The sequence below is a fragment of the Plecotus auritus genome, assembly GCF_963455305.1.
Source record: "Plecotus auritus genome assembly, chromosome: 6".
Lineage (NCBI taxonomy): Eukaryota > Metazoa > Chordata > Mammalia > Chiroptera > Vespertilionidae > Plecotus > Plecotus auritus.
Window position 1 is genome coordinate 21,442,999 of NC_137773.1, and position 24,853 is coordinate 21,467,851.

At 51.2% G+C, this 24,853-nt stretch overlaps 1 protein-coding gene across 3 annotated transcripts in view; it reads left to right on the plus strand.

The window, feature by feature from the left end:
• ANXA6 (annexin A6) overlaps window positions 1–24,853 on the plus strand; it is a 50,757-nt gene that overhangs the window by 19,113 nt on the left and 6,791 nt on the right. The window contains exons 4-21 of one of the 3 annotated variants that reach the window (XM_080676869.1): window positions 214–308; window positions 865–978; window positions 1,788–1,878; window positions 2,792–2,871; window positions 4,204–4,260; window positions 5,101–5,194; window positions 5,612–5,707; window positions 6,824–6,882; window positions 7,847–7,969; window positions 9,015–9,073; window positions 10,647–10,725; window positions 12,351–12,432; window positions 13,190–13,284; window positions 14,122–14,235; window positions 17,689–17,779; window positions 18,521–18,600; window positions 19,157–19,210; window positions 24,706–24,723. In XM_080676869.1, coding sequence (XP_080532995.1) covers window positions 214–308; window positions 865–978; window positions 1,788–1,878; window positions 2,792–2,871; window positions 4,204–4,260; window positions 5,101–5,194; window positions 5,612–5,707; window positions 6,824–6,882; window positions 7,847–7,969; window positions 9,015–9,073; window positions 10,647–10,725; window positions 12,351–12,432; window positions 13,190–13,284; window positions 14,122–14,235; window positions 17,689–17,779; window positions 18,521–18,600; window positions 19,157–19,210; window positions 24,706–24,723 — 1,481 coding nt within the window. Of the gene's footprint in view, window positions 1–213; window positions 309–864; window positions 979–1,787; window positions 1,879–2,791; window positions 2,872–4,203; window positions 4,261–5,100; window positions 5,195–5,611; window positions 5,708–6,823; window positions 6,883–7,846; window positions 7,970–9,014; window positions 9,074–10,646; window positions 10,726–12,350; window positions 12,433–13,189; window positions 13,285–14,121; window positions 14,236–17,688; window positions 17,780–18,520; window positions 18,601–19,156; window positions 19,245–24,705; window positions 24,724–24,853 lie in introns of all 3 variants that reach the window. The other 2 variants (XR_013961019.1, XM_080676870.1) reach the window with 2 other exon arrangements.

Consider the following 24,853-nt stretch of genomic DNA (forward strand, 5'->3'; position numbering starts at 1 on the left):
TGTGTGATGAGGAGCTGAATCATGGGCCCTCGGAGCTCACATACTGCGTGTGCTATGAGCCCTCTTAGTGGGGGTTTGACGGGCCCCATAGGTCCTCCCTGTGATGCCACCACCTGTGAGTAGAAGGCTAATGCCGAGGACTGCAGGGAGCAGCCCTGGTGGGCTTCCTGGAGGCAGGTTGGGTAAGGTGCCGGGTGTCCTCCCCTCCTCCAGGCAGTGACAAGGAGGCCATCCTGGAGCTGATCACTTCCCGGAGCAACAGGCAGAGGCAGGAGATCTCCCAGAGCTACAAGTCCCTCTATGGCAAGGTAACCATGGCGACCGGAGGGCAGGGGGTGGGGCTGGAGGAATGATTTCATCACCTGCGTGTTCCTTCAGGGTCTTTCCCAAGCATTTTTCTCCAGGTCAGCCTCTGTGCTGGCACTTTTGGCCTCTTTTTCTCTTCAGTCAGGGACCGTTCAGCCACAGATTGCCTGGAGCACCTGCTGTGTGCTGGGCCCTATGCTGGATGTTTGGGCCACACAGATGGATGAGACCAGGGAGGGAGGTGCCAACCCCTTGGACGCACTGATAGTGGGAGGGAGACACAATACACAAGTAAATAAACAATGGTGGGGAGCAGGCAGGACCTGTGGACCTGACCCCTGCACCAGTTGCAGCTGTGTGACTTCGGGCAGGTGGCCTGAAGTCTCTACGCCTGCCTCTTCGGGTTGATGATAGCACACACCTCCAAGAGTGACGATGAAATGAGCTTCTTAGCCCAGTGCCTGTCCAGAGTACATGCTCATTAAATGTAATTCTTATCAGTGTAACTGCTCTTCCCCTTCCTCCCTATCTCCTCTCACCTCCACCCCCACCTGCTAGGACCTCATTGCAGACTTGAAGTCTGAGCTGATGGGGAAGTTTGAACGACTGATTGTGGGTCTGATGAGGCCACTTGCCTACTGTGATGCCAAAGAAATTAAAGACGCCCTCTCGGTAAGAAGTGTGAGTCTGTGTGTGTTGGGGTGTGGGCATGGTTAAGGGTAAGATTCTGGCCCTGCAGCAAGTCTTCAGAGCCCTCACCCACGCATGGGGTGTGCCTTGCTTCAAGAGGCAGCTTGCCTAAACCCTATCCCAGAAGGGAACCACGTTCTCCTCCAGGTGGACAGATGTGGGACATAGGTCAGTGTGGAAAGGGGCCCTTGGCCCAGACCCCAACACCAGCAGTTTCTAGTCCTGAAGAAGCAATGAGAGAGATCATTACCTTCTCCATCTCCCTGTGAGATGGTAGAACAACTAATAGCATCTCCATTTTACAGATGAGAAAACTGAGACCCAGAAATATAAAGTTTATTTTTAAAAATTTTTATTGATTGATTTTGAAGAGAGAGGAAGGGAGAATGAGAGAGAGACAGAGAGAGAGAGAGAGAGGGAGAGAGAGAGAGAGAGAAACATTGATTTGTTGTTCCACTTATTTATGCATTCATTGGTTGCTTCTTGTATGTGCCCAGACCAGAGATCGAACCTGCAACCTAGGCATATTGGGACAACCTCTCACCAACCGAGCTGCCTGGCCAGGGCCGAAAGGTAGAGTTTCTTAATGAGAGGTCACAAAGCAAGCTACAGGCAGAGGGGGGACTAGAATCTATGTCTTTTGGTTCTCGGAGCATTATTTCCCAATCGCTGCTTACGAGCTGTAGTAGGAGCACCCTAAATGCTGAGGGTTTTATAGCTCTGGCCATTCCAGGATCCCAGCCCAAGGCCCATCCCAGCCCTTGACTCGTGTGTCCCTTCTCTTCTCCCAGGGCATCGGCACCGATGAGAAGTGCCTCATTGAGATCTTGGCTTCCCGGACCAATGAGCAGATCCACCAGCTGGTGGCAGCGTACAAAGATGGTGAGATGGGTGGGAGGGGCCGGGCCATTCGTGGTTTTTAGACATGAAATGGGGGTGATTGCAATGATGGGGACCCTAAGAACCTATTCATCCATCTTTTTTCCTCCTTCCCTCATCTGACTGTCCCCCTGTCCACAGGTGTTCTGTGCTGGGCAGTGTGCTAGGTTCTCAGGATATGATGCTAGGCAAGACAGATGTAGCCCCTGCCTCCGAGAGCTTATAGACTAATGAGATGGTGAGGGATACAGACAATAAACAGTTAAGCATGGTGATGATGTGGTTATGTTATGAAGGAAACAAATGAGATAAGAATGAAACCTTAACTGGGGACGACCTGCTTCAGACAGGTGGTCAGGGAAAGCCTGTGGAATGAGAAGAAGCCAGTACTAGAGAGAGTGGGGAGAAGATCCTGGCAGACAGAGAGAACAGCAAGTCCCAGGCCCTGGAGCAGAAATGAGCCCGGTAGCCAGTGTGAGGCTGGAGCACGGAGGGTGGGGCACAGGACATTGTAGGCCAAGAGGAAGCGATGGTGTTTTATTCTAAGTCCAGTAGAAAGCAGGAGTCCGTGATCAGACATGGCTTTAAGACATGGTCACCCTTGTTGCTGTGGATTGGAGAGGGAGTGAGAGCAGATGCAGAGGGAATAGTCAGGAGGCTGTAGCTGCTGTCCACTGAGCGATGATGGTGCCCGGAGGAGGATGGCACAGGTGGGGATAGAGATGCCATCATATCTTTTCATGGGTCAGTACAAGGAACTATGAAAATACACCTTGGGTCTTGCCAGGGTTACCATGGAGACTGGGGTTTGGGATTTGTAACCAATATCTGATCATTTGGGGGTAGCAGGGACCTTTCTCCTGGATCACTGGGATGTCCTGGGGATGGGACTAGAGCTTGTGTTCTAACCTTGCAGCCTACGAGCGAGACCTGGAGGCTGACATCATTGGCGACACCTCTGGCCACTTCCAGAAGATGCTCGTGGTCCTGCTCCAGGTTGGTCCACGTGGGGCCCTCCCCTGAGCTCTCTACCAGAGTGCACCGCTCTGTCCCCACAGACGGGGTAGCCTTGAGGGGCTTCTTGGTGGCTCCTCACATACTGTGGCCACTCCCTCCCCGTCTGCCCATTTATCCTTGAACTTGAGATGGTTTCCCTCTGGCTCGCCGGGTGTAGAATTTGAGCGTCCAGGTGTCTGCTCTGTTACCCTGGTTTGCACAGGCAGGTGACCCACATTTTCCTTTGCACGCACCCTCCTCTCTTGTGCCCAGAAATATCCTCTCCTGTCACCTCTTTCCTCTCTCCATACGCACTCCCCCTCCTCTCCGGGCCCCCCTTCTGCCACTGCTTCTCCAGCCGGGGCTGTGGTGGTCCTGGGGCTGCCGCACTGCATCCCCCACAGCCTGCCCAGCTGCTCCTCCCTCCCCACAAAGGAGCCCATAAAAAAGAGACCACAGAAAGGCTGCCAAGTAGGGATTTCCCCCACACAGTGGGTTTAAAAAAAAACACCTATTTAGTTAGTTGCTAACATTTACAAACAGGGAGATTTTGTTAGAAAACCCCAGACGTCTGGACTCTTTTGAATAATTGAAAGTTCTGGCAGCAGCAGACCTGCATTTTGCATGACTGCAGTGCGCTGGGGAGCAGGTCTCATGCCGTTTCACCTGTACCTGTCCAGCCGCGTGGCCATCTCTGTGGCCGCAGGCCCTGGGAACAGACACTGAGATAGCGCACGCCCAGCTCCGAGGAGCAAACCTTTAGGAAGCTGTATCTATAATTAAGCCACCTCTTTGTTTCCGTTGGCTGTCCCCTGTTCCGACAAGTGTCCGATGGGCCGAGGGCCTGCGGGGAGCAAGGAGCACCAGTGGGATTTGGTGCCTTCACAGCGTCTGAGCTGAGATCTGAGGGCCCAGGCCTCAGATCCTGGTTGGTGAATTCTTGGGAGCCCCTACCAGAATGCACACATGCAGACTTTTGTGATCTTGGGGGCATCGTGGGCCATGCTAGGACTTGTGTCAGGGGCCCTGCCCTCCGAGGTGTTCTCGGTACAAGGCCTGGCTTCCTCTGGGAGGGGGGCACCTGGAAGGACCTTGGTTGTTCTCGGGACTCCCCTTCTGGTCCCAGCTCCAAGGATGAAGGGAAAAGCCAGTGGAGGGACTATAATTTCCCACAAAGTAGATGATGTGGTCTCGACTCAGTGGCTGCTGTAAGTCACTGCTCCTGGACACTCAGGGGCCACCGGGGTTTTCCCAGTGTTCTCTGTCTCCACCACTGGCACCAGCCTACCTGGCCCTGGTATCTGAACCACGTGTTCCTTGTCTCTCTGCCAGGGAACCAGGGAGGAGGACGATGTAGTGAGCGAGGACTTGGTGCAGCAGGATGCCCAGGTAAACAAGCCCTGAGGAGGTCCCTGAGGCACAGCGAGGGAGCCCCGAGAGAGGGGAATGGTTGGGGCCCCGGGGAAGGGCTGGAGGCGAAGTAATTTGCAAATACCAGAAATAACTGACTCACAGGCATCATTTATGTATATAGTGCTTTGTTAAAGAGAGGATTTATGTTATCGTTCTAAGGTACACAACGTGTAAAGTGGGTAAGATGTATTTTGGAGCTTTCTCAATTTTTCCATTTATTCAGTTAGTTAATATTTGTTGAACACCTACTATGTGCCAGGCACTCTGCCACGCATTGAGGGATCTCTAATAAACAAAATCAGACAGTACTGAGGTTATGTTAATCACACGAACACCTTCTACTTGGATATACCGTACATTCCAGGTGTGCTGAGCCCCACTATATGCAGTAACTCTGGAGGGGCAGATAGAGAGAATACTAAGATATTGTCCCTGTCCTGAAGGGGTCCATGTCATAGTGGAGAGACAGGCATATAAAGAAATCATTGTAATATACAGTGGATCAGTTATAAAGAAACAGAAGGATATAGCTATAAAGAAACAAACTGGAAGAGAAAGGGAAGGAGGGAAACAGAAGTCTGCCCGGGGATATCAGGAAGTGCTTTGAGAACCAATGGGATGTCTCATCTGGCACTTGAAGCTTGACTAGGGGTTTCCCAGAAAGAAAGGGGGAAAGCCATGCGGTATATGCAAAGGTCCTGAGGCTGCCAGTTACTGGTCTGTTCAGGGATTCCGCATCAATTCTGAGTGGCTTGGCCAGTGAGCCCTGTGTCCTGAGGTTTCCTCTTTCAGTTAGTGCCCCCTCTCCCCCTTCAGGACCTGTACGAGGCGGGGGAACTGAAATGGGGAACAGATGAAGCCCAGTTCGTTTACATTTTGGGAAATCGCAGCAAGCAGCATCTTCGGTTGGGTAAGCTCCAGAAAAGACTACAGCTGCCCCCTTGGAGTTGTGCCAAGAATTCTGCTCTCTTTTCCTTTCCTACTAATGGAGCATGGTAACTACTTCTCAGCAACCCAGACACGAGTCCCGATTTTATTGGGCCGTGGTTTGCATGGTCCTTCACCAAAGTCGTTAAGAGGATGCTTATCCCCTCCATCTAAGTACCCGTCTGTCTTCATGTTGGAGCCTGAGGTGTACCCAGGCACTCACAGCATTCGCAGCAGGTGGCTGGCGGTGTGCACGACCTCCTTGCCACCTCCCCAGTACCAGCCCTACTGTCCCGCTGGCACTCCGTCCTGGCCACAGCGCCTTCCCCCTCTGACGTCCCTGTTTGTTCTCAATGCCACGGGGACATTCCTGACACTCCTAACTCTCTGTCCCCCTCAGTGTTCGATGAGTATCTGAAGAACACGGGGAAGCCCATCGAAGCCAGCATCCGAGCAGAGCTGTCCGGGGACTTTGAGAAGCTGATGCTGGCTGTGGGTACGTCCTGATGTTGCCTTCTGGGCCTGCGAGGGAGGCTGGGGTGCTGGCCCAGGAGCACGGGGCTGAGGGTGGGAAGGAGAAATTCTGTGGTGTGGAGATGGAAAGGTGAGAGCAGTTGGGCAATGAATTCCAAAAGTTTGGCCAGAGCAGCACCGCTGAGGCGGGGAGGCAGGGGTCGAGCCTCAGGTACCAGCTCCCTCCCCCGGCTCACCCTCCAGTGTGTGGTGGGACGAGAAAGAGCACTGGGCCGGGGTCAGGAAACAATGACCAGGAGAGTGGGTTTCGTGGAGCGTGAACTGTGTGCCAGGCACTGTGCTGAGGATTTAATCTTTAAAAAGGACCCTGGAGTGGGCACTGTCATTATCTCCATTTCACGGATGAGAGAACTGAGTTGCACAGAGGCTGTGTCACTGGCCGAGGGGTCATTTTGTAATGAACTTTTGGTGTGAGGGATGCCAGGAGCTGACTGGTTAATGTGGAGTCAAGATTCAAACCTGGGGCTTCTCCCAAATCTGCTGTTGACTTAAAGCAAGTCTCTTATCCTTGCTGGGCCTCAGTTTCTTCATCTGACGAATGGGGGCAGGGGACGGACTGCATGACCCAGAGGCCCTTGCGATCCAGACATTTCAAGAGCCCGCATGTCTGAGCCTAGGTTGTGTGTGTGTTTCTTGGGAGAGGGCTACAGCCCAGGCCTCCTCTTCCCACCCGAGCTGTCCCCTGGCAGCCCCATTCCCAGTGGTCAGGTTCTGGCCGCTCTGCCCACAGGATCCAGCGGCCCAGCAGCCAGTACCTTTCAGTGCAGCCGAATCTAAAGACACTCCTTTCCCTGCTCCGCCCAGATGCTACCACTCACCTGGCCCAGTGCCCTGTGAAACCCCAAAGGGAACTGGAAAGTGGGTCTTTGTAACGCATGACCCGCATTACAGGAGGCCCGTTTCCTGAGTTCTTTACCCCCTGGGGCTGCGGTCCAAGTGGGCAGGTCGGGGATGCTCTGGGGCTGCAGGTGTTCAGGAGCCAGGTACTTCCTAGGTTTGGAATTGGTGGCCCCCTAAGCAGTGGAAACGGGCAGGTCACCCCATCCTCCTCCTGAAACCACCTCTTCTTTCTTCTCAGTGAAGTGTATCCGGAGCACCCCGGAGTACTTTGCTGAGAGGCTCTTCAAGGCCATGAAGGTGCGTGATGGGTTTGACGTGAACGAGGTTCGGGGAGGGGTCTCTGCCCACCCCGCCAGGACTCTTGGGACTCGTGGGCAAGTCCCTGTGGTCCACTGGCCCAAGGGAGCCTTCGGGGATTGGCCACAGGTCAGAGTGAGAGCATTTTGTCCCAGCTGAGCTCCAGAGCTGGAGATGCTACCTGGTCACACACCTTCCCATCCCGTACCTGCCCTGACCTCCTGACTGAGCAGAGGGCACTGTGACAGCCTGCACCCAATCAATCCACCCAGATGGGGTGGAAGCCCCCACTTTAAAAAAATTACTCAGAATCTTTATATGGAGACCAAGGTAAGTAGAAAGCACTTTTGCATTGTCCGCTACGAGTCACGATGCTCACTCACGACCCAGCGGCTTCACTCTGGGCGTCTGACAACACTGCTTCCCAGTATTTTACACCCAGGACACACAGAACCGATGACATGCCCATAGCACACAGGGAAATGAACGCAGGCGTGTGTTGCCAGAGCCAGAGGCCCCAGGCCACTGTGTGGCCATCCCACAGGGGTGGGCAGCCTACTCTGTGTCTCCCGGTGTCAGGGTGGGGCCCTGGAGAGGTGTGGCCTGTGTGCCTACATTCGTATGGTCATCTCAGTATCGTCCGTGTCAGGAAAAAACTAGGAACGACCCAGTCTCCATCAGGAGTAGCAGGAAAAATAAATTCACTGTGGCACAGTTACAAAGATCCCAAATGTGCAAACCTAAACAATATATTGCTTAGAGCTACAAAGTTAGGTAAACTTACGAGGATTGGAATGATGGAGATCAAAGCAGGAGGGACACACAGGGAGGGAATGGCAGATTCTGCTTCTTTTTCTCTTGATCGTAACGTTTTGTTAGGAAAAGTGTATTTTCAACTAAGCTGGGGGCCGTCAGTGCTCTGGCCTCCTCTCAACTCCGTCCCCAAAACCCACTTGTCTTCCAGGGCCTGGGGACTCGGGACAACACCCTGATCCGCATCATGGTCTCCCGCAGTGAGCTGGACATGCTTGACATTCGGGAGATATTCCGGACCAAGTATGAGAAGTCGCTTTACAGCATGATCAAGGTGAGCGGGGCGATGGGCACGAGGACGGGGGAGGGGGTGCTTCCTGCTGAGACAGGGCTGGGAGCCACTGTCCTGGAAAGCTGGAGTCCCGGGAGCTCCAGGAGGCCTGCCTGTGGCACATTCAGGGGAGCTAAGGTCGGGTGGTGCTTGTGAGACGTGAAGTCCGAGAGGCGCCTCTTTAGAGAAGACAGGACTGTGTCCTGAAGGGCACGCAAGCTGAATCCAGGAGGACTCCATCCCAGGGCGGTGAGAGTTCAGTCTCCGGGAAGAAGGGGTACACTGAAGAGTTAACTTGGGACCCCTTGGCCTTGGGCCAGTTGCTGACTCTGGGGTGTCCAGCTCATGAGACTTGGTCAAGAGACTGATGTAGAGTTGGGTTTTTTCTCCTTTTTTGGGGGTGAATGGGATGAAGCTTTCTGAGTTCAAGCTGTGCTCCCCAAAGTGTATTTCTAAAGCAGAATTTTATAGGCATGACGTGAAAAAGGGCTCCATGGGAAAATGTTTGGAAAAAGCTAGAATAAGCGAAGATAAGCAAGTTTCTTTATCTCAGAATTTCTCACAGCTTTTAACATATTAAGTCCATTATGAAGCTCCAAGAGGGAATAGACCACATCTATTAAAAGTATATTTGTTTGCTTGTGTTTTGCCTTTCCCAACGTTTTTGTGCATGGAGGCCTGCTTTCCCTTTGGGAGGGCTGGTCTGGGGATTATCTGGAGGCAGAGCAGTGAGTGTTTCTCCTTAATTTCACATTCTATGAAATCATATTGATGGCTTGGAATTATCCGTTGGAGGTATTTATACCACAGGAATTGGCAAATGCTACAAATCAGGGCTCTTTTGCTTTTTCCCCCTGAGAGCAGTTGTTAAATACTTGCTGGTACACCGCTGTTTGGTGTCTCGGCCACTTCCAGACAGGAGGAAAGTCAGGGCTACACTGAAGAGATGTTTAGCCTCCCCTCTTTGGGGCTCTCCAGAACCATCTCTCCTTGTCTGAGGATCCTAGGGCTGGGTGAGAGGTAACCTTCTCTCTTCCCTCCTCCCCAGAATGACACCTCTGGCGAATACAAGAAGGCCCTGCTGAAGCTGTGTGGGGGAGATGATGAGTAAGTGGGTTCTTGGCCCCGGGGCAGTGGCCTTGGGGGGCAGCTGTCCTGTCCCTCACACTAATGGATGGAGTGGATGAGCTTGGGGATTCCCCGAGCCAGGAGCACCATGCGGGTGAAAGTCCAAGTGTCTGTGTGTGAACGTGAACGTGGTCTTGCACATGGCGATATCTGCTCCTGTGAACTTGGAACGTCAGTCTGGGGGTGTGGACCAGGAACCAGAAGATGGGGGCCCAGGCCTACTTCATAGCTGCTCCTCAGTTTCGTCATCTGTTAAATGGCCAAAATACAGATGCCTGCTCTCCCTGCTCACGTATTCAACACATTTCACAAAGTGCCTTTGTGGGAAGCACCTGATGAGGTCTGCAGCCTAGGAAGGCATACAGACCAGGGCATATATACGGGACAGTCCTGTGAGGGGAAGGTATGAGCCTATGGAAGCACGTAGAGGTGCATAACCCAGGCTGGGAGAGGCTCCTGGAGACAATGAGGCTGAGGCCCGGGTGGGGGTTGGGGGTGAAGTCAGCATCTGCAGGAGAGGGTTTGGGATGGAGGAATGGCCCTGAGATGAGAGGGTATAGCCTGGTTTGTTTGTTTGTTTGTTTGTTTGAATCCTAACTTGAGGATATTTTCCCCAATGATTTCTAGAGGTTGAAAGGAAGGGAGGAAGGGGAGAAAGAGAAAGAGAAACATCAACATGAGAGAGACACATCAATTTGTTGCCTCCCACACGGGCCCCCACCTGGGTAAGAAACCTGCAACCAAGATACATGCCCTTGGCTGGGAATCGAACCCATGACCCTTCGGTCCACAGGCCAACACTCTGACTACTGAGCCAAATCAGCCAGGGCCAGCCTGGTTCATTTTTATAACTGAGGTCGCACTTGTGTTGAGTGTGGGGAACAAAGGTGAGGCCTTGAGGGAGCAGGGCTGGGGGCCTCTTCCTGGGACATGAGCCTCTCCCCGGGTGGTGGGCCAGTGAAGAGATGAAGTGGGAGCGTGACTTGACCAGTGTGCTAGGAAGGGAACTGTGGGTACTGAGATTTCCCTTCCCTCCTTCCATCTCGAGTCCTGGCTTGAAGGGTCCAGTTAAGTAAGGGCTATAAGAACCTTTGTTCCCCTTGGTAAGTGCCATAGTGGGTGGTTCAGTTCAGCAGATGTTTGCTGAGCACCTGACATGCCAGGTGCGTTGCAGGAGGAGCTGTAGAGGTGACATGGCCATAAGCTGGTCATGGCCTTTTCTGAGAGGGGAGACTTGAATAGGAATCACTCAAATTACAAGGAAGAGAGGGGAAGTTGAAGGACTGGAGAAGTTCTGTCCTGCTTGGGACCCAGGGCAGGAAGGCTGTTGGGCAGAGCCAGCATTTCATGGGGTCTTAAGAGAGGATAGAAGGCTCTCCGAGATGGAAGGAGGGAGGGGTCTGGTGAATGGATGAGGCATAGGCTGGGGAGAAGGTAGCTGGATTTACTGTGTGTGTGTGTGTGTGTGTGTGTGTGTGTGTGTGTGTGTGTGTGTGTGTGTGGTGCCTACGATGACATTCCCTCCTGTCCTTCCCCACCCCCTCCATTCCAGTGCTGCTGGCCAGTTCTTCCCGGAGGCAGCGCAGGTGGCCTATCAGATGTGGGAGCTTAGTGCAGTGGGCCGAGTAGAGGTCAGACCCTCCCCACTTCCTGCTTCCACTCTCCTGCTCGCACCTTCCTGCTGTTGTGGTTAGCACCCAGCTGCCCCCTGCTGGCCAACGCAGGGTCCTCGCATCTGAAGCTTCCTTTTCTCCTTGGAGTGATGAATTGGTGTGGGCACTCTGGTGTGGACATCTGCTTCCTGCACTGACTTCTAACACGCTGGGAAGGTTCGGGCCCACTAACTGCTAACCTGGCTGGTTCCATGGAGGGGCCTGTCCCATCCTGGGTCCAACCATTGGGCTGAGGAGGCATGAAAGCTGAGAACAGAGGGGCACCCAGGGGTGCACCGGAGGATTCAAGGTTGTCCTGACCATCCTCAGACCCAGACTCCACAAAGGACGGGGATGAGAGTGTTCACAGAAGTGCTTGGAGCAAACCACTTCAGGAGTGGGAGCACGGGGTCCACATAGAAATATCTGGAACCTTGGATACTCACCTGCTGTGCCACCTTAGGCAGGCCCCCATTTCTCCTGAGCCTCTGTCTCCACCTTTAAAGTGAGGGTGTTGGACGTGGTGGTCTCGGTGCCCTTGAAGGGCTCTTGAGCTCTGATGTTCTAGAACAGCGTTTCCCAAATTATAAGGCAAGAGCTGTCGTTGCAATCACCTGAAGTTATACGGGAAATGAACGTGGCCTGGGGGGGGGCCTCCACAGCATGAAATAACACGGAGCCTCACGTGGCGAGAGAGCGCCTCTTCATTCCCTCACTCTTTCTGACCATGTCACAGAGAGGGTCTTGGTCGGTGCCACATCTCTGCCACACCTGCTGGTTTTCCTTTTCCACAGAGAGAGAGAGCTGAGCGAGCCAGCTCCAAGCTCCCAGTCTTTGCTTTTGGCAAGAACGGCACCTGCTTAACTGTGGTGACACGTATTTGACAGTGTGGTTTTTTGTTTGTGTTACATTTATTTTCATGGATTTATAGAACATGATACCAACTTCCTCCTTGTGATAGTGATATAAATTATGCTATTTATTCATCAATTTAACAAATATTTTTTCAGCGCTTACTGTGTCCGGCTCTGTTGAAGATACGTCAAAGAACAAACTGGACAGAAAGCCTTGCCCTTGAGCAGTATTTAAATGTATTTCAAAATGAATGCTTTAAGGAAAACAGAAAAGAGATTGAATTCAGTAAAAATATTGAGAAATAGCATAGGGTGTATACAAATATGGAGAACAAAGTGAAGGTCATTCAGGGGTGACTAAAATTTGGGAAACACTGTTCTAGTATTCCAGAGCATTCCTGTTGTCTTTTCGGGGGGGGGGGGGGGGAGTGTCTCTTTAAGAGGCAGGAGGGCCTTGGGGACAGGACGAGACTGAGGGACTGGGGCGGCCCCAGTGGAGCCAGGACAGAGCTGACTGGGCAAGAGCCTGGACACTTTGCTTGCCTGGCACTTGCCATAGGTCTGTCTCTCTCCCTCTCTCAGCTCTCGGGCAAGGGTCTGTCTGCTGTGCCCTCACGCCTGCCTCTTCCCCCCAAGCTGCTTGGTTTGGGGCTCGTGGGGACAGCCTCCCCTCCCTCGCATGCTCCTCTCTTGGCCTGGCCCCCCGGGGGGCCTCCAGGCACCTGCTCAGTCTATTTCTGCTTCTTGCAGCTGAATGGAACCGTGCGTCCAGCCAACGACTTCAACCCTGACGCAGATGCCAAAGCGCTAAGGAAAGCCATGAAGGGACTCGGTAAGGGGCCGTGAAAGGGACCGGGTGGCCTCTGGAGTTTGGCAGGGGGCCTGGCAGGAGCAAGAGCAGAGGCTCAACGCTGGCTCCCTGAGTCTCCACCCTCCTGAGGGGGCTCCTGGCTCCCTGAGTAGGGGGCATGGCCGGGAGGGGTTGGTGAGGGACTTGGCACAGTCCCTTCCCAGAGACCAAGGAGCCCCTCAGGAGCAATGTCTTAGTGCAGGTGAAAGATCCAAAGGCCTGGGTTCTTGTCCTGGCTTTGCCACCGACTAACTGTGTGACTTTGGGCAAATCCCTCAAGCCTCCCAAGTCTCAGTTTCCCCATGTGTCAAATAAGGGGTGTGGACCCTGTAACCCGAGTCCCCAGGCTCAGATGGGAGCGCCCCCTGATGGCCACCCCTTCCAGGCTTCCCTTTGTCCAGTGGGAGAACTACCCTGTGGGTGGATGGATGGCCCATCCTCAGAAAGGCCACTGGGAACCGCATCTAGGGTGGGGCTTCCATTGCTCTTTCCCCCGCTTCTGCCCACGGGCACCTCCCTGGGACCTGGGGTAAAGTCCCCTGCTCTCGGGGCCTCATTTTTCCTTTGTCTCTTGTGAAGGACAGTATCTGCTGAGTGTATCTAGGACTCGAAGATAACAGTGTAAAGATGCTTTTGCGAGATGGAGCTCTGTGCCAGAGACTGACAGGGCCCATCATTGGGGGTATGGGGGGAGCTGGGCCACAGGCCTGCCTCTGAGCCACGTGGCTTTCTGACTCAGGAACCGACGAGGACACCATCATTGACATCATCACACACCGCAGCAACGCCCAGCGGCAGCAGCTGCGGCAGACCTTCAAGTCTCACTTCGGCCGGGTAAGGGGCTCAGCCTGGGATCTGGGCTTCCGTTGGCCTGTCGCAACCAGCTCTGCACCGTGGGGCACCTGGGTCTTCATGGCAGGGGGACCCCATGTGGTCATGCGTCCTGAGAGCATCTCCATCGCTGGGTATGGGCTGCCTGCAGACACATCTGCATCCCCCAGTTCCTGTGGTCAGCAACACTCGTGTCAATGGCTTGGAGTTGCTGAAGGCTCGGCTCCAGGCGGGATTGAGGGTATACGTTGTTTTCGTGCAGTGTCTCGGGCGTCCCACAGTTCCCTCTGCACAGAGAGGCTTCAAGGCTGAGTGTCACTCGCCATTGTGCCTTAGTGGCACCTACTTGGCGCTGGCGCGTTTGCCCCGGGATTGAAGTGGCACTGTCCCCTTTCCTTCCCTGTCTGCTGCCTCCAAGGAGAGCAGGTCTTCCTCCGGGTTGTATTTTCCCCACCCTCTTTTGAGTTCCTCTAAACCAGGGGTCCTCAGACTTTTTAAAGAGGGGGCCAGTTCACTGTCCCTCAGACCGTTGGAGGGCCGGACTATAGTTTTAAAAAAAAACTATGAACAAATTCCTATGCGCACTGCGGGCCCGGGACAAGTCGTCTGCTAAGCAGGACAGGCAGCGGCACCCGGCGGGCCGGATAAATGTCCTCGGCGGGCCGTAGTTTGAGGATGCCTGCTCTAAACAGTACACCCAACATCAGCAAAAAACAGACACAGGCTCCCATGAACCCTTGCACCCATGGGGAGCCCCTATTTCCTCCATATATCCTCCCTGACCTGGTCACATGTGGGCAAGTGCTGCTGTTGGCGTGACCTCGGCTCTACCTTTTGCAGGACTTGATGGCTGACTTAAAGTCAGAGCTTTCTGGAGACCTGGCGAGGCTGATTCTGGGGCTAATGTTGCCACCGGACCATTACGATGCCAAGCAGTTAAAGAAGGCCATGGAGGTACAGTGTGGGCAGCAAGTGGATGGGGTCCAGTCTGTGCAGATGCTGGAGGGACACAGAGGCTCCTCAAAGCCTAGATGGGTTGGCTGTAACTCCTTGGTAGAGCCCCTCCCACACCCAGTTCAAGCTGGCGTGAACACAGAAGGGGATGTTGGCGCCTATAATTGAAAATTACAGGACTTGGTCTGGTTTTGGACATGGCTGAATCCAGGGACAAAAACAATGTTAAATGGATGGACTCTTGTCTCTCCCCAACCCTGACTCACCTCCCTTCTGCGGCTCCTGACTCTCTGCCAGCCTTTCTCCCCATGGCGGTATGATGGCTTGTGCTTATCCTAGCAGTGGGCACCTCCAGTGGAAAGAGTTCCTTCCTCCCAGGAATTCTGCCTAAGTCTCAGCTGTTACTGTGGTTGATTCAAGTGGTGCCACGTGCCCAGTAACCAGAGGGGTCAGAGGGAGCTCCTGGAGCAGCTAGAGGAAGCAGGGTGGATCCGGAAGGAACAGCAGCAGCCGTTGGAGTCTGTATTCTAGTCTGGCCCTGCCACATACGTACTGTGTGCTGTTGGGTCACAGCCTGTGTGCTTTCAGGTGTGAAATGGAAACAGCCATTCCTGCCCTCTAAGCATGGCAGAGGGTCAAGTGCGGTCACGGGTATGAAGGGCGCTGCTAACTGAAGACCTGGCCCTGCGAATAGCAAGAAAGGGCATTTGGTACCAGCCCAGCTGTTGCGGAGGCTGCTTTGCTTCCCAAGGCTCAAATTGGGCCAGGAGCTGATATCCTTTAATAAGAGCATATAGTAGAACCCAACTTGGGCTGAGTATTTTAGCTTAGTGACTTGTCCCATCAACCCACAAGGCAAGGCTTTTATTTTTTTGTCCCCATTTTACAGATGAGAAAACTGAGGCTCAGAGGTTAGGTTGCTTGGTCAAAGTCACAGCGCTCTGAAGTAGTAGAGCTGGGATTCGGATCAAATCTGTCTGGCTCTAGAGCCTGACTTGACAACTGCATGAAATTTTCACCAGAAGGGGACAGGGACCAAGGCAGGTCTGCCCTGCATGGTCTGGAATGTGTGGGTTCTTGACTTCACGCAGGAAAAGATTTCACAACATAGGTCTAGGTGAATTTGAGAGTACATTTATTAAAGCTGGGGACAGTGAAACAAAGGAAGCTTAAGATAGAAGAGGCATGATCACAGCAACAGGAGTGAGCCATGCTGGGCTGCGTGGACTCAGGAAAGGAAGTTGCAGAGGCAAAATAAGTGAGCCATGCTGGGCTGCGTGGACTCAGGAAACAAGTTCCAGAGGTAAAAGGAGAATCCTTAGACAGCTTCAGAGGGTTAGCCCAGGACAAGCTGCCGCTACTCCCCTGGTTGCAAGTCTCATGGGGACCCTTAGAGTTTAGGAGAAGGAAAGCAAAAGTATACACCCAAGGAAAGGGGAGGTGTGGGTGTGCTCAAGGGAGAGAGTGCACATGGGGTCTTGCGGGTTCATGTCTCTTTTCTAAAGATGGGAGCTTTAGGGGAGGTCTCAGGGCAGGGTCTCAACCGCATATTCAGTAGCTTTCCAGGTGTGTCCTTCAACATGCTGATGCATCAAAGTCAGCCTATAAAGGAGTTTGGGATAATTCTCTAGTCAGCTTCCCTGGTCCACTTCCCTGCTTTACTTTTATCTTGGGTTTGTCTGGCTCTAGTGGGGCCTTTTTGTTACTTATTCCCCTGATTTCATCTGTTCTGGAGTTTGGCTGGCAGTGATGGCATCAGCTGGGTCTCGGTTATCTGTCTTCCTGACCAGGGTGATTTAAGCTACTCACTCCCTGGTTGGGGAAGAGAGGTGTAAACCATCTGCTCCCAAGTGTCCTTGGTGAGGGAAGATAAAGATCTTGTGATTTATTAGCTCAGCCTGTGCAACTATTTTTGTCTCAGTTTCCCTCATCCCAGTTGCCAGGAGTTTTCCTAATTTCTTACTATCCTGCCTCAAAATCACTAGGGCTTTGGCCTCTGAAGGATTTAGAGAACAAACATTCCCTGGCAAAGCAAGTTGAGATTATTGTCCTTTTAAAACTTCTAGACAAAAAAGTGAATGACAAAAAAAACAACACCAAAAAAAACAACAACCCCACACAGAATTAAGAGAAGGATGAGACTAGACCCTGGGTGTCTGGACACTCTGAGGATCAGGCTATCCTCACCAATGCAGCTTTTAATAAAGAGGCTGTTAAAGATCTCAGGCAGCCTCAGTCTGCTTCAGGGTGGAGAACTTAGGGACCAGTTGACCACTGGGCAGTAACCTCCCAGGACAGAGAACACAACTTCCCTGTTTGTTTGTAATCCTCACCCTAGGATGTTTTTTTATTGATTTGAGAGAGAGAGAGAGAGAAACATTGATGTGAGAGAGAAACATCAATCGTTGCTTCCCGTACTCGCCCAGACCAGGGATTGAACCTGCAACCTAGGCATGTGCCTGACTGGGAGTCGAACCCGAAACCATTAGGTGTATGGGATGACACTCAAACCAACTGAGCCACCCAGCAGGCAACTTCCCTGTTTTTATAGTCGTCGCCCCAGCAGCCTGCGCAGTGAATGGCATATGGCCGGTGTTTGAATCTACCAATTGACTAGTCCATCAGTCTTGTCCCCCTCCCTCAAAGTGGGGACCTTTGAGTAGCGGGTTCCCCAGCTGCCTCAGTCCAGAAGATCTAATGGATCAGTCCATGTATCACTCATCACATCCAAATATAAACAAATAGAGCATATTTTTTTCCTTCAAGCACTAGACCTTCTTTCTTCTGACAAAATCATATATGTTCACTGTGAAAACTGGAGAAAATATACACAGAGCAAATGAGAAGAAAATAGAAATCACCTGTGACCCCTCATCTACCCAGAGACCAGTCACGGATCCTGTGATGTGTGTCCTCTGTCCCTTTTATATACTCGTGTGTAAATATTTATATTCCGATATGTACACGTGGTATATCATTTTATGTACAAGTACCCATATACCACATATTATTTTCGTTTTAAATTTTGAGCCAAAGCAATTTTTGCCCATCCAGTGTGGCTCAGTGGTTGACTGTCAACCCAGGAACCAAGGGGTCACCGGTCTGATTCCCGCTCAGAACACATGCCCGTGTTGTGGGCTCGATCCCCAGTAGGAGCCAATTGATATTTCTGTCTCTCTATCTCTCTCCCTTCCTCCCTCTCTAAAAATCCATAAAAGCATTTAAAAAGAAAAGCAGCAATTTTTATGGGAGGTTCCGGAAATCTTGACAAGCTGGCATGTTCGCCCCTGATTGGGCCAAGGTCTGTGGTCTGGGGGCTGTGTCTGGGTATGGGGAGAAAATCCAGAAGGGCGTGGCCTGAGTGCTCACCTCCTGGGTGGTTTCTCGGAGCATGCCCGCCTCTGCACGCAGGTCAGGGCTGTGGTTCCGATGCTCTTCACCTTGACATTCTAGGGAGCCGGCACAGATGAAAAGACTCTCATCGAAATCCTAGCTACTCGGACCAATGCTGAAATCCAGGCCATCAATGAGGCCTACAAGGAAGGTGAGTCTGTGGGAAGGAGGCCTGGGGCCCAGCACTACTGGGAGGCGGGTGGGCAAACAGCTAGATCCCCCAGCTTCCCACATCGTCCACAGCTCTGCTGTCTCCCTTTTCTCAGGCCAGGAGGCTGTGATAAGTGCCTTGGGTGATACCAGCCCTGTGTCTGGGGAAAGGGTGCTCCAGATAGAGGTTCAGCCAGACAAAGGCCTGGGGGTAGAAGAGAGTGACTGGGATAGAGGGGAGAGAGCATCCCGGCCACTGGAGAGGAAGGGCAGCTTGGTGGGCGGCCTGGCAGCCCCACGGGGCCCTGCGTTCAGAAGGCCCATGCTTGATTACATTGCCATCTTGAAATTCTTACTAATTTTTTCACCAGTGACCCTATATTATTCTGAAGAACCTTCAATACCATCAAGAGTGTTTAAACTTTTTCTCTTGAAAGCAGCTTTAAAATGGTAGAATTTGTGAGGTCAGAGCTGTGCTTGTGGGGCCAGCAACTGTCATGCAGGAGGGAAGGTAGAAAAGAGAATGAAGACAGGGAGGTTGTTTCATGGGAGAGGCGAGACCTCACCCGGGACAGGAGCAGAGGGCGGTGAAGGACCAGTGGGCAGATCAGTAGATGTCTGAGTACTCCCAAGAACCAACTACGAACTCCTTCATCCCCACCACCCCCACCAAGTCTGGGCCTCTAGGTCCCCCCACCAGTCCTTGGCCAGCAGCTGCCCACACCCCCTTTCTCTGTCTCAGACTATCACAAGTCCCTGGAGGATGCTCTGAGCTCAGACACATCCGGCCACTTCAGAAGGATCCTCATCTCTCTGGCTACGGTGGGTGATTGATGGCCCCAGGCCTGCTAGGCCCTCTGGGGCCCTGGGAGGAGGGGATAGGAGCCCAATCCTGAGGAAGAGAGGGTATCTTCCCTGCTTGCCAACTCAGTCCCACTGCTGAGGCAGTTACTTCCTCGTGTAAAGCCTTCTCCACTGTTCACTTTTCAAAGCCGGTTTGGTGCCACCTTCTTCAGGCAGCCCTCCCGTGATGGCCCGCAGCCTGGCTTTCTGGGCACTCAGCTGACAAGAGGAAGCCATGTGGGTGACATTTCCCTGTGTTGTTACCCAGGAGCTGCCACCACCATCTCTTAAGTTCTCGCAGCCCAGGTTCCAGGCCCTGATGCAAGTTCACTGTGTCTGAGTCGGGCCTTGGGCCAAGTGCCTTCCAGACGTTCACATGTAATGCTCACGAAGCCAACCCCATGAAGGCCGGATTATTGTCCCCATGTTCCAGCTGAGGAAAAGGGTTCAGAGTGGCTGAGCAAGTCCTATGGCTGCTGAGGGACAGAGAGGGTGGATGTTTGGGGTCTGACCTTTCTCACTGGTCCTGCTACAGGGGAACCGTGAGGAGGGAGGAGAAGATCGGGAGAAGGCCCGGGAAGATGCCAAGGTGAGAACCCAGCTGCTTCAGCTGACATCAGTCCGTGCCAGGCCCTAGCTCTCTGGGAGTGGGGAAGGCTCCTGGCAAAGGCATGGGTGGTTTTATGGGCAGACACTTGGACTCTGGGCCCCTTGCACCTTTCCGCCCTTAGAAGTGAGATTTTTAGGGCTCTCAGAGCTGTCAGTGATGTTTGGGAATGTGGTGCTGGTCTTACTGGTATGTCTTTTGTGAAGAGTTAGGCTTAGAGTCCAAGACCTTAAGAGCTGGAAGGGACTTACAGATCATCCAGGTCAAACTCCTCGTATTAAAGAGGGAAAAGAGGCCCAGAGAGGGCGAATGACTCCTGAAAGTCACACCGCAAATCAGTAGCCCAGGTGAAATTAACCCAGAGGGAGCAGGTCTGGGAGTTTGCTGGGACGGGGGCCTGAGCACTACAGCTCCTCCTTTATTATTTATGAAATTGGACCAAGGTTGAAGGTCATATCCTGGGAGAACCTAGAAAGTGAGTTTATCAAGGTCTGGGATCTTCTGTTTTGCTCACTGGTGTACTGAAATGGCACGTGATCAGAACGCAATATATACTTGTTGTTGAATGAACAAGGGGGCAGGGGGTTCCCTTGGGTCTCGTGGTTTCTCTGCTTCTGCCTTGCTCCTAAGGCTTGGGGAGCTTGAAGTCTGGAGGTGGCTTCTCACAGAGGCTGGACAATCCCAAATTCTTTGTCCCTAAGTGTCCCTATGGCTGGGCAGTCCCTGCTGACTCCATCCACACTGTCCCCACTCACCTGTGCCTTGATCCCAGCTGCTTCTGGCCTGGCCCAGGTCCTGGTCTCTGTCTCTTTTTCCTGAACCATTCTCAGCCCCCCAAAACTCGAGGTCCAGGGATTGGCATAGACACCACAGCCTGCGGATCCAGCCCCCTTCTTTTACAGTTGTGGGTTGAAGATGGATTAGGAGTCAGGGCACCAGCTCAGTTCCCAGTTCCACCAAGAGAGGTGTGGAATGTTACAGCAGCATCGGAGCCGGAGGCACCTTAGTACTGAGTATGATGCTAAGACTACTTTGTACTTTTTTGTGCCCACCCCCCCACCCCACTTTTTTATTGAAGGAAAATGAAGCTCCTTACAAATCCATGGGTACAATTTCTGTGTGCCCGTAGTGTGATTTAAACCCAGGCCTGCCTGACTCCAAAGCTTGTACTTAATACCATCTGATATCCGCCAGGACCCAATATAGTTATTTCCCTACAGCTTCCAAACCAATTGTCCAGTTGTCCAGCCCCTGGTTTGGGATTCAGCTGTCAGAGCTGCAGGATTCCATTCAAGGGTATGCCAGCTGCATTATGAGTCTGTTTTAGGGACTAACCTCGGAACCCAGCCCCCTAGGCTGGATTTCATTCACTCATTTCATAGAGTGGCCCAATTGTGCTGCTGAGGGTCTCTGGACCTGGCTAACTCCTGAAAGCTCACCCAAAATCCATTGTCCCCGTGCTTCTGGAAATCTGGTGCCTGGTCTACCTATGAGAATATGCTTCCAGTTGCTACCAGCAGGAGGCAGTGGTGAGCCTCGCTTGCAGCTTTCGGGGAAGAGAAGGGATGAGAGAGAACCTGGGTGGAAACAACCAAAGGAACCAGAACCCTGCCCCACTCAGCTACCTTTCCAGATTCACAGAGGCTAGACCCTGATCTTAGTGTGGGCCTTACAGTAACTGGAAAAGTGACACGCATTCTTTGGAAACTTTAGAAAATAGAGGCAAGCAAAATAAATAAAAAATCCAGACCCTAGTAATAACCATTGTTAATATTTTAGAACATATCATTCTAGTTGTCATTCCTGATTTATAATAGTTAAAAATGTAAAAATAATATCCTGTTAAAAGTGTGGCATATTATTTTTAAAAATCGACATCATTTAATGACTATATACTGTCCCATTTAAGATCTGCCACACTTTTATATAACCAGCCCTCGTCCGAGTAACCAACTCTTTTATCACACGCGTGACTTTTTCCCTTGACTCGATTTCTAGAGGTGAAATGGGAATGCTGGCGGAAAATCTCTCCAAAAATTGAAGGCATTTGGTATGCAGAGCCAAGTTGCCCCCTGAAAATCTAGATAATGCACATTAGTACTTAGCAGTGTTTGCTTGTTTTATGCCTCCTCCTTTCCACACTCTCACCTTAGCATCCAGAACAAGCTCTTAGGGATCTGGGTCTGTTATGAACAGGTGACCCGTGTCCAGTGTTCACCTCTTGCCCCAGTCATTGCTAATAGCTTCCCTTTCATTCTCAGTGTTCCGGTTGGAGCAATAAATAATATAGATAATCTAATTGTGAAATGAATTGTGGCCATACAAAAGAATACCTGTAACTTTTCTAGATATACTCTAAGAGTGAAATGAATATTTGTGGCCAGTTTTAGATAATTCAATCCCCGGATTGTATTTTTTTTAATATTTTATTTATTTTTTACAGAGAGGAAGGGAGAGGGATAGAGAGTTAGAAACATCGATGAGAGAGAAACATTGATCAGCTGCCTCCTGCACACCTCCCACTGGGGATGTGCCCACAACCAAGGTACGTGCCCCTGACCGGAATCAAACCTGGGACCTTTCAGTCCGCAGGCCGATGTTCTGTCCACTGAGCCAAACTGGTTGGGGCCCAAATTGTATTTTTTAATGTGACAGCACTATTGAAATATAATTCATACACCATACAATGACCCGTTTAAAATGTACACTTCAGTGGTTTTTCGTGTCTTCACAGCCTTGCGCAACCACCACCACAATCAACTTTAGAACATTTCATCATCCCCAAAAGAAACTCTGTACATATTACAATTACTCCTCATTTCCTCACAGCCCCCAGCCCTAGGCAACCACTGATCTACTTTCTGTCTCTAAGATTTGCCTATTCTGGGCATTTCACATACATGGAATCATGTAATATGTGGTCTTCTGTGACTGGTTTCTTTCACTGAGTATAATATTTTATTTTCAAAATTTATCCATATTATGCCACATACATTTTTTCTTTCCTTTCCATTTCCAAATAATATTTCACTGTATGAATATATCATTTTTTAAAAATCCATTTATCAGCTAATAGACATTTGGGTTGTTTCTACTTTAGGGCTATTACAAATAATGCTGCTGGCTATAAGCACTTGTGTATAAGTCTTTGTGTGCACATATGTTTTGTTTCTTTTGGGTATATTTCTAGGAGTGGCTAACTAACTTTAGGAGGAACAGCCCAGATTAATTTTTACATGAAGTAGCTAGGCTAATGAGGAAAAGTTTTTGTGTTGACTATCTGGAAAATTGTTTTAGTAACCCACTGCATTTTTCATATTACAAATATTATTATTTTAAAGTTGCTTTGAAAAAACATATGCTTGGGGTTCTCTGACCCATATAAATGAAGAATGTTTGATACCTTAATTCCTTTTTCTTAAAATTTTTAAAACATCTCCCTCTTTTAAAATAAAATACTAGGCATTTTTAGCATAACTTTTTTAAAAATTGTGGTAAAACGTGCATGACACATAATAAAAATACACATAACATACAATTTACCATCTTAACCATCTGTAAGTGTCCAATTCAGTGACAATAAGTGCATTCACATCGTTGTGCAACCATCACCACTGTCCATCCGCTGAACTCTTTTCATCTTGTAAAACTGAAACTCTGTGCCCATGAAATAATAACTGCCCGTTTCCCTCTCCCCAGCCCCTGGCAACCACCGTTCTACTTCCTGCCCCTGTGAATTTGACTACTCCAGGTCAAATAGTCACCATCATACAGTGTTTGTCCTTTTGTAACTGGCTCATTTCACTTGGCATGATGTCCTTAAGGTTCAGCAAGGTCATTTTGTTTGTTTCTTATTGTTGTTTTTTTTTAACCTTTTAAAAAATTGATTTCAGAGAGAGGAAGGCAGAGGGAGAGAGAGATAGAAACATTAATGAAGAGAGAATCATCAATCAGCTGCCTCCTGCATGCCCCCCACACTGCGGATAGAGCCCAAAACCCAGGCATGTGCCCTGACTAGGAATCCTCCTGGTTCATGGTTCGACACTCAACTACTAAGCCAGGCAAGTTTTAATGTAGAAAAAAGTGTAAGTAAAAACCAGAAGCATCCCGTAAACCTAGTAGCCCTGATAACTCCGATTTGACATTAAAATAAAAAATAAACATACTTGCATGCGGAGAAAATGTAAACATAAAATTTCAGGAAAAATAAAATAAAATGCAAAAGCTTCCCCCCACAGTCCTCCTCAAAGCTAGCCACTGTCAGCAGCATCCTGACCGTCCCTCTACATGACTTCCCAGGAAGTGGGTAGGAGCGAGTGTGTGTTCATCTCTTCTTATCTAGATACAAGGAACACTGTTAGCCACAATTAGGCACTGTGATGCTACACTTTTTTGCTTATTTTAAATGGAAACTCCTTATCAACACTGCAGACCACTCTCTTTTAAATAGCTGTGTGGATTTCATTTCTCATTTTGGACGAGCCATGCATAGCCTGAGTAACAAGCCAGTAGTAATGGTGTCCGGTTGTTCCTTGTTACAAAGACTGCTGCAGCGGCGCCTTGCACCATCTCGGCAGACCTGGCCAGTCTGTCTGTAAGGCAGATCCCCAGCCACACTGTTGCTGGATCAAGCAGCACGTGCATTTTAAGTTTTGATGGACATTGCCAACTTCTAGAATGAAAAGAAGCTTTCTAAAGCAGAGAGCTGTTGGGAAGTTTATGAAGAGGATGGTTTTGGTCTGTCCGATAGATGAAGAGTCGGCAGTTTGGGGAACATGGGCAAAGGCAAAACTCAGCCTGGGGTGCACAGGGATGGCTAGACTTCGCCCCAGGCATCCCAGGTCGCAGTTCTGGCCTAACAAAATCGTGTCCCAACAGAATTTGTGCTCGGCCTTAGGCAGCGATGAACACTGTCCCCTCTAAAATGCCTGAACGGCTGGCACTTCCCCCGGCTTGGCTGTGTGCCCTGTAAAGCCCCTCGCCTCCAGGCCTCAGCTCTCCTGTCTCTCCTCTCTGTCACTGAGGGAGTGAAGTGGCAGGTCTCCTGAGGACCCTCCACCAAGTGGGGGGCAGGGTGTGAGGAATGCAGCAGGTCTCACAGTCTGACTGCTCAGTGGCTTTGCAGAGGAGCACACTAGGTCTGGAGGTGCCTAGGTTGGCCGGAGCGACGATGGGCAGAGTGCCCTGTTCTGTGTCCTCCCCTCCCCACTTTGGTGAACATTTTTGTAATTAATTCCCTGGCCTATCCCCATGTTGATCTCCAGCCCAAAGGTCAGGGAACCATGTTTTTTCTCCTCCCTGCTCCCATTGTGGTCCCGAGTCCCCTTGGGGCCTCTCAGGGCCTCCCCTTGGGGCCTCTCGGGACCTCTGCCACCTTAAGCCAGGCCCCCTGTCCCTGCACCCCAGGGCCCCCAGAGCCACCCTCTCTGGGCCTCCTCTGACTCTTGCCTCCCCCTCTCTCTCCCCCCTGCTCTCAGGTGGCTGCTGAGATCTTGGTGAGTGCCGTGGTCTCCCTGTGGGTTAAGGCCTCTGAGTGAAGTCTGATTGTGCCTGTGCCTCTGGGCGGGGCTGAGGGGGCAGGGTCAGGCAGTGATTTGGGGTTTGCCTCGCAGCTTCTCTCTCTCC